Source organism: Monopterus albus, unplaced genomic scaffold (assembly GCF_001952655.1).
Source record: "Monopterus albus unplaced genomic scaffold, M_albus_1.0 scaffold127.1, whole genome shotgun sequence".
Taxonomy (NCBI): Eukaryota; Metazoa; Chordata; class Actinopteri; order Synbranchiformes; family Synbranchidae; genus Monopterus; species Monopterus albus.
This window is the reverse complement of record NW_018128007.1, coordinates 1,990,155-1,998,898: the sequence shown is the minus strand read 5'-3', so window position 1 is coordinate 1,998,898 and position 8,744 is coordinate 1,990,155. Positions and strand designations below refer to the sequence as shown.

The window sequence follows — 8,744 nt, the reverse complement described above, 5'->3', positions numbered from 1 at the left end:
GACACACCCACACACACACACACACACACACACACACACACACACACACACACAACACTACTTCTTTTACCTACTTTGTGAGGACAAATAGCAAAATGTTCACATATTAATAATTTCAGTATACTGTAACCCCCTACACAAGATCTAAACCTGAGAGCTATCCAGGATCTGAGAAAGCTCTGCAGTAGGAAATATAGTACTGGGATATTGGCAACATGCACCTAGCTGCTAAAAAACAAGCACACATAGACATAAACTTCATAACTTGAGGATAATTTTAACTTTGACTTGTAAAGGCAAATAATCCATTATCACTTGTTAATCACTTCAGCACCTGAGATTTGTGATTCAAGATAAAAACCATGCTAAATTATAAAATATTCAGAGCGATTAAGAGGAGTTTACAATATGAACTTTATAATTGTGATGGTTAAAACCCATGTACAAGTCCACACACACACCTTCAGAGCTGCATGTACAGTAAATGTCCTCCAGGGATTTGTGGTCCTCACTAGAAGCCTGTTGTGGTTTTACTGGTGTTTGAGGACTCCACAGAGAATGCCTCCTACAGGAACACTTCCCCTCCACATTTTCAGTGCACATTTATAAAAAGCAGTCCAATCAAAGAATGTGCTGATGCTCTGATATTCAAATTGAGCTCATTATACTCTACACTTTTTTCCCTTTGTGTTGTTACATTCTCCACAACTCTGATCAGCTGTTTTTCCCCTTTCCTATTTATCTTTTAATTATTTTATTTCAAATGAATAGGGAAATTCTACATCCTCATACTTTCAGGTATGAAAATGTTCAAGTCTCCCAGGATAACATTTAGCTAGCAAAGCCATTCGGGTATCAAAATCTTCAGCTCTTCAAGAACATTCATGCTTCTCTTAAGAATTTTTCTAAACTTCATACTTTTATAATATTTAGCTTTATTCTGAAAATCGTGCCGCATTCAAACACATGGGGAAATGCTTGTATTTATTGCATCTCATCCTTCAGATTATTCAACAAAGAACTTCAGCCATTTCTTCTCAACTATTTTAACAAAGAAATTCAGCAATTTCTACTCATCCTTCAGCTGTTTCAGCAATTGATTTCAGGCATTTTCAGGGCGATCCTTCAGTATCACAGCATCCACACGCATTTTCGACAGGAAATGCATTTACACTCTAGTTATTATTATTATTATAAAGGAAAACCCAACAAATGCCCCTTAAGCAGCACTTGGCGACAGCAGGGAGGATAAACTTATATAAAAAGGGAAGGATTATGAAAATTTCATAACAGGACTCTTGCCTGAGCTAAATGACACCAGCTTGGTTTATAAGAGAGGACCGGTCTTGCCTGTTTGGAGTCAGTCAGACCACAACTGAGGATGAACTGGGCCCGGGAGGTTCAGTTGGTTCAGCTCAGCCTGCGTTCCAGAGTCTCTTCAGATGATCACCCCGAAGAGTCCTCGTTGATGCTTTGGGACTGTCTTGACAGGGCCGTTGAGGTTCAGAGCTCGAAGTGGTTTGATTAGCTGTGAGTAGATCAGTTCGCAGGCAGCAGCAGCTCTTAAGTTGCCAAAGTGTCTCCACATCCTGTCAGTTGTGAATCAGGTTTATCGTCAGGCCAGAGGTTTTGTGTGTTTTGCTGCTGGGTGAACAATAGAATGGGGTTCTGAGGTATTAAACGCGTCTGGAGAGACAATCCTATGTCTCTGATGTGTGAAGGCATTGCACAGGTTGTCCATCTGCTGTCAGATTCGTTACACCTCTGTATCCACCATTTATGGGGGTGATCGGGATGATTCTTTCAGTTCCAGTAGTAGTCTGGTCGTTCCTCATTGTGCTGCAGAGAGATGGCTGGTATAGCGGGGCCATACCAATAACCAACGGTTACATACCGCACATGCCACCAAAACAACATGGCATAGCATCAGCCACTTCTTTGTCTCAAGCTGAGCCAAATTCAACATTATTTTTGAACCTGTCTCTCAGAACCTCTTGAACAGGACACAGTAGGTTGTAGTTCCAGTATTACTACTATTAACATGGCCAGTTTTTATTTCTATAACAGGAACTGGTGGCAAGAAGAGGAAGATGTATTTCTATTATATTTTAGAAGTTCAGCAGTAATGTGAACAGATGCACCTGCTGTGCTAGTGAAGTCACTAATGGTAAACCTTTTGTTCACACATAGTCACATCAATTATCAGTGTTTCCACCTCACACCATTATGATGAGATGGTAAACAAGATTTACTGTTATTCATACAGTAGTTTTGACAGTAGTAGTAGTTTTCCTAATTCACTGTAACTGTTACTTTGCAGCTTCCGGGCAAAAACACAGACCTCACACTTTTCCCATTTCTTTTAGTTAAATCTGGAATTGATAGATTTAAAACACTCAAACAAAGATTCATGCCTGTTTCCGGCATGTGTTCTTACTGTACATTTTTTGCAGTTCACATCCCTTGGGAGTTGAGTACTCTTAGAAGAAACTGAGTTCAGATCATTTCTGTAAAGGCTAGTTGATCCAGGCTTTGTTGCCTTCAGCACTGGTACACAGTGAAAATACCAATTTGTGACTCATCTGTGTCCTGTATTATGTTGAAAACAATACAGCATAACCTGACACATACCCTGACTTCAGCCTAAACTTCTGACTCCCAACTCTCATAACTTTTCCAGTTGCCAGACAGCTACAGCGCCCCCTGGAGACTTGTGTTTTCCACACAGCTGCATGGGGAGAGCTTCACCAGGATGGTGGCCGGCCTGACGAAGCGTGGGCCCACCCTGCTGCTCATCAGAGACACAAAGAGTCATGTTTTTGGCGGCTTAGCCTCCCACACCTGGGAGGTCAAACCTCAGTACCAGGGTGAGATAAGGGACCAGCTACGTATGATCCCACAGCACTTGCATGTTCATAACTTACACACCTTAGGGCTACATTGCTGTCTAGTTGATGCCTGTCTTCCTCAGTTCTACAGTGGACAGTGCCATTAGCCTAGGTGGCTGCAGTTTTATGTTAGCAGATGCTACACAGTTTGTATTAGAGGCCAATGCCAGTGTCGATATTTGTGGGTTTAAAAGATTCAATAATAATATATGGGCTGATATGAATTTTTTTACAGGAAAAAGTTTTGATAAGGATCCCTTACATGTGGCAATTGAGGGAGTATGGGGAGTGTCTGAATCAGCTTTCACTGTCATTTACTTTCTTCTGGTCTAATCATTCTTATAATATAACCAGTTCTAGCCTGCTGTCTTCAAAAGTGATGGTCAGAAATAATGTGGTTAGCCTTAACTTTGAAAAGGCTCTGTGTTTCGGCTTTCAACTTTTAACTAGTATATCACCTTTGGTGTTCCCAGTGCACCGACTGTACCGACATGCGGGTCACAGATGTATTTACTGTTTCATCATTTAGGCATCATATACATCTACATGGCTCATTCATTAGCTATCCTTCACTGATAGGCCGTGCCATTACCTTCCTTTGTGGCCAGTGCTATACTGATGAGGCAGAAAATAATAGGGCTTTTGGTTACCTACGTCACTAGAATTGGATTAGTGTGTCTCAAATAAACGTAGAATCAGGTTTGTCAACAAGCCCACACCATTTATAGTCATGGCCAAACATATTGCCACCCCTCCTTTTCTGTCAGATAACACACCACTACTCTCAGAAATTTGTTGCAGTCACAGATGTTTTGGTGTTCTCATGTTTGTTTCTTTTGTTTGCATTGCAACAACACCAAACGCAGAGAAAAAGCCACATCTGATCCATCCCACACAGAACTCCAAACATGGACTGGACAGAATTATTGACACCTTTATAAAATCATCAGAAATCATTGTATCTGCAGCATGTGATGCTCCTTTAATTTGTAATGAAACTCACCTGTAGCAACCAACAGGTTCTGGCAATATAGAAATCACACTTGCAACTATTTAAAATGGAGAAATGTTGACTCATCCTTTGTGTTGCTTGGACCACACTGAAAAAGAATTGACTGAGGATGTGAGAACCACAATAGTGGAAAAGCCTGGACAGTCTCAAGGCTCCAAGTCCATCTCCAGAGATCTGGCTGTTCCTGTGTCCACTGTGCACAACACTGTCAAGAAGTTTACAGCCCATAGTGCTGTAGCTGATCTCACTGGATATGGACAAAAAAGGAAACTAGGTGACAGATTGTAATGAAGGATTGTTCCAGTGGTGGATAAAGAATCTCGATCAACTTCCAAACAAATCCAAACTGACCTGCAGACACAGGGTGCAACAGTCTTAGCTTGCACTGTCTGTCACCACCTGAATGACAAGGGTCACTATGGTAGGAGACCCAGGGGACCCACTGCTGACAGAGACATAAAAAAGCCTAAATTTACCTGAGGAAGCCACAGTCCTTCTGGGAGAATGTCCTGTGGACAGATGAGACTAAAATACAGCTTTTTGGTTGAGCACATCATTCTACTGTTTTCAGAAAATGAAATGAGGCCTTCAAAGAAAAGAACACGTCCCTACAGTCAAACACGGTGGAGGTTCACTGATGTTTTGGGGCTGCTTTGCTGCTTCAGCCACTGGATGTCCTGACTGTATGTGGCATTAGGAAATCTGAATACTACCAATAAATTCTGTGGCACAGTGTAGGGCCCAGTGTCGGAAAGTTGGGTCTCCCTCAGAGGTCATGGGTCTCACAGCAGGACAATGACCCAAAGAAGACTTCATAAAGCACCAGAAATGGTTTTAGACAATGAGCTGGAGAGTTCTGAAGTGGCCAGCAATGAGTCCAGGTCCAAATCTAATAAGCATTTGGCAAAAGAAGAGTGGTCCAAAATTCCAGAGAGGTGGAAGAAACTCACTGATGGTTACATGAAGGGACAGATTTCAGTTATTTTGTCCAAAGGGTGGGCTACCAAATATTAAGTTGGCAGTATCAGTAATTCTGTCCAGTCCATTTTTGGAGTTCTGTGTGGAATAAATCAGATTTGGCTTTTTGTGTTGTTCCAATGTAAACAAAAGAAATGAACATGAGAATAGCAAAGAATTTGTGATTGCAACAATTTTCTGGGAGAAGTGGTGAGTTATCTGACAGAAATGCTGATATTTTTGGCCTTTACTTGAGTTGTGACTTATTTAGTTTCTACAAAAGAAGAAATGAGGAGTCATGGTATATTATCATTTAAGTAATGGAAGGACACATCGGAAGGAACACTTTACTATGCAGACGCAGCTCCTCAAACCCTGAACCTTTCTGCTCTGCTGCCGTCAGCTGAGCTGAGCTACTTGTTGTTTATTGCGTCGGCAGTAATGTGGAAGTTTTACCAGACTGTCGTGGTGGAGAAGGGGCTGACCCGAAAGGCAAAGCTTTCAGTTTACCAGTGAGCCTACTCTCCAACCCTCATCTATGGTCACAAGCGGTGGGTAGTGACTGAAAGAATAAGATTGCAAATACAAGAGCCAAAATGAGTTTCCTTCGTAGGGTAGCTGGACTTAGCCTTAGAGACAGGGTGCAGAGTTGCAGACATCTGGGAGGGACTCGGAGTAGAACCGCTGCTCCTTCACATTGAAAGGAGCCAGTTGGGGCATCTTATCAGGGCGCCTCAAGGGGTCCTCCCGGTGGAGGTCTTCCAGGCACGCCCATCTGGTAGGAGACCCCAGGGCAGACCCATAACACCCTGGAGAGATTTTACATCTCATCTGGCCTGAAAATGCCTCGGAATCCTGTCATAGGAGCCGGAACACTTCACCAGGGAGAGGGACGTCTGGACTGCCCCGCTGAAACTGCTGCCACCGTGACCCGACCCTGGATATGTGGAAGAAAATAGATGGATGGATGAATAAACACTGATAGTGATTGACCTGCAGTTGGCTTAAACTGGTCGATAAAGTCAGCCTGCTGATGCACCAGTCAGGATGTAGTTGTAGCAGTTATGTGTCATAATGTGTAGGCTGGGACAGCTGTGCTGTACCCATGTTTAACTTCTGCCAACTGTGGTTACCATGATGCATCACAGGAGCATCACAGTGCAAGCTGTTTTATTGAGTGAGAATGTGCTTTGCAGAAACTAACCAGGTGGATGTAAGAGTCAGACATTTGATTAATGAGTTTTGACTGTTGACAGTATTGTTCCAACAATGGGGTTTAGTGCTTTAGCAGTTCAGGAAAACTAAGTCATTATCATGCAGCAGTTTAGTGAACCAGAGGTCATAAAAGCTAAAGACTAAACTGGAATATATTTCAATTCATACATGCTAATACTACAGTGGAACATTTCCTGTGTTTACTCTGTTAACATGACAAAAGTTCCAGATTTCCAACATCTCTGTGATTCTCCCATTGTGTGACCGATCTCCGATCTCTATACAGTCGACATTAGTGAAGTGCATCAAGTCTGATAAATAACAGTAAATTTCTACTTCTAATTCCATAATGCAGTAGTAGGAACTGTACTACCATGTACAAGAGTAGCACTCGCACAAGGACACATTGAGGAAGTAACACTACTTATTTGAATACTGTGGACTTGACTTTTTGCTCAGACCTTCATAATTTGTATATCTGTGTGTCTGTGCAGGTGATTCCAGATGCTTCCTGTTCACTGTGTTCCCCAGACTGCGAGTTTACACGACAACAGGATACAACCAACACTTCATGTATCTAAACCAGAACCAGCAGACCATGCCCAACGGACTGGTGAGACACAAAGGAGAACTTTATTCCCATTTGTCATTAAAGATATTGGTAACTGAATTCTAGAAAGCTGAAAAACTATGAAAACATTTTAAGTTCCTACTGTAGGATACTTTAAAAAGTCTTCAGTGATAAACAGTATTGCTGTTGCATTTGATAACAGTCAAGATCCGTGCATTGTATTGTTCAGAATGAAATGCCATCCCCCAAGCCCAGCAGTGCACATGCTAAAAAACTAGAGTATAAAGTAAGAAAAACATTACAGTGAAGAGAGAAAAAGCTATAAATATATAAACAGGAACAATATGTACAAGGGAAAAATGTAAATATAAGAACATATACTGTATACACAGTGATCCCATTCTGGGGTTAAAGTGCAAAACCAGCACAGCAGAGATGAAACATGGAATAGCACATAGAATTTTTTCCAGGTGTGGTATGAGAACAGGGTTATGTGCTCATGATGGGGCCTGATGTGGCAGCACAGTGTGTTCATGGCTCTAACGACCTGAGGGGAGGAGCTGTCAGTAACCATCTGCTTGGTCTTGCTGACGTTAAGGGAGAGGTTATGGCACATGTGGACTCCCAAAGATCCCACCCACACCCAGCATGGACTGTTCGCCTCCCTACCCTCTGGCCGGAGGTTCAGAAGTGTGAAATGCAGGACCACTAGACTGAAAAACTCTTTCTTTCCCTCTGCCATCAGACTCCTAAACAGCTAAGGAGTTTATTACCAGGAAATACGTGATGTACTGTTTACATTCACAGTTTGAACATGCATAATTGCACATTGACTGTTGACTGCTGCGCATGCTGCTCCCATGCAGCATACATTCTCTGTTATATTCTTATATATTTTTATTTTATTGCTGCATTTGCTGCTTAAATTGCCTTAGATTTTTTTGTTACTTATTTATCTACTTTATATTTCATTTGTATTTTTGTGGCATTCATGTGGATGGCAAAGTAAGAATTTTATTGTACAGGGAAACACGTTTCCTAACTGTGCATATGACAAATAAACACTTTGTGTTATCGGTACACCTCTACATGATATGCTTCTTCATCAATGTTTTAAACTTTTATTTATTCAGGGTAGGTAATTTAGCCACAGGGGTTGCAAGCCAGTGACTTCTGTGCCGGTCCCAAGCCCGGATAAGTAGAGAGGGTTGCGTCAGGAAGGGCATCCGGCGTAAAAACATGCCAAGTTTAAACATGCGAATCATCAGTGTGAATTCCATACCGGATCGGTCGAGGCCCGGGTTAATAACGACCATCACCAGTGCTGTTGAACTACAGGGTACTGGTGGAAATTGGACTACTGTTGGTTGAAGAAGGAGGAAAGGCAGGAAAGAGGAAAGGCAGGAGTATAGGTCTGAGAATAGGGACTCTTAACATTGGCACAATGACAGGGAAAGGAAGAGAGTTGGCGGACATGATGGAGAGAAGGAAGGTAGATATACTGTGTGTGCAGGAGACCAGGTGGAAGGGTAGCAAAGCGCGTAGCATTGGAGGGGGATACAAACTGTTTTATTATGGTGTGGACAGGAAGAGAAATGGGGTAGGAGTGATCCTGAAGGAGGAGCTCGTGAGGAATGTTTTAGAGGTGAAAAGAGTGTCAGACAGGGTGATCAGTCTGAAGTTGGAAATTGAAGGGGTAATGTTGAATGTAGTCAGTGGTTATGCTCCACAAGTAGGGTGTGAGTTAGAAGAGAAGGAGAGATTCTGGAGTGAGTTAGATGAGGTGATGGAGAGTATTCCCAGAGGGGAGAGAGTGGTGATTGGGGCAGACTTCAACGGGCACGTTGGTGAGGGGAACAAAGGTGATGAGGAGGTGATGGGACGGTTTGGTGTTAGTGGAAGGAACCTAGAAGAACAGATGGTGGTGGACTTTGCTAAGAGGATGGAAATGGCTGTAGTTAACACCTATTTCCAGAAGAGGGAGGAGCATAGAGTTACATATAAGAGTGTATGTAAGTTTAAAAGGATTATAGCATCTTTAACTGCATTAATTTAATGTCATGAGGAATTCAGACAGAAGATGAGACAGGCTTTGGGTGGT

The 8,744-nt window shown here is 42.3% G+C and overlaps 1 protein-coding gene across 2 annotated transcripts in view; it reads left to right on the top strand.

Annotated features, from left to right (window-relative positions):
* Window positions 1-8,744, top strand: part of meak7 (MTOR associated protein, eak-7 homolog) — a 34,369-nt gene that overhangs the window by 22,435 nt on the left and 3,190 nt on the right. For both annotated transcript variants that reach the window (XM_020612790.1, XM_020612791.1), the window contains exons 6-7: window positions 2,681-2,867; window positions 6,567-6,685. In XM_020612790.1, coding sequence (XP_020468446.1) covers window positions 2,681-2,867; window positions 6,567-6,685 — 306 coding nt within the window. The remainder of the gene's footprint in view (window positions 1-2,680; window positions 2,868-6,566; window positions 6,686-8,744) is intronic.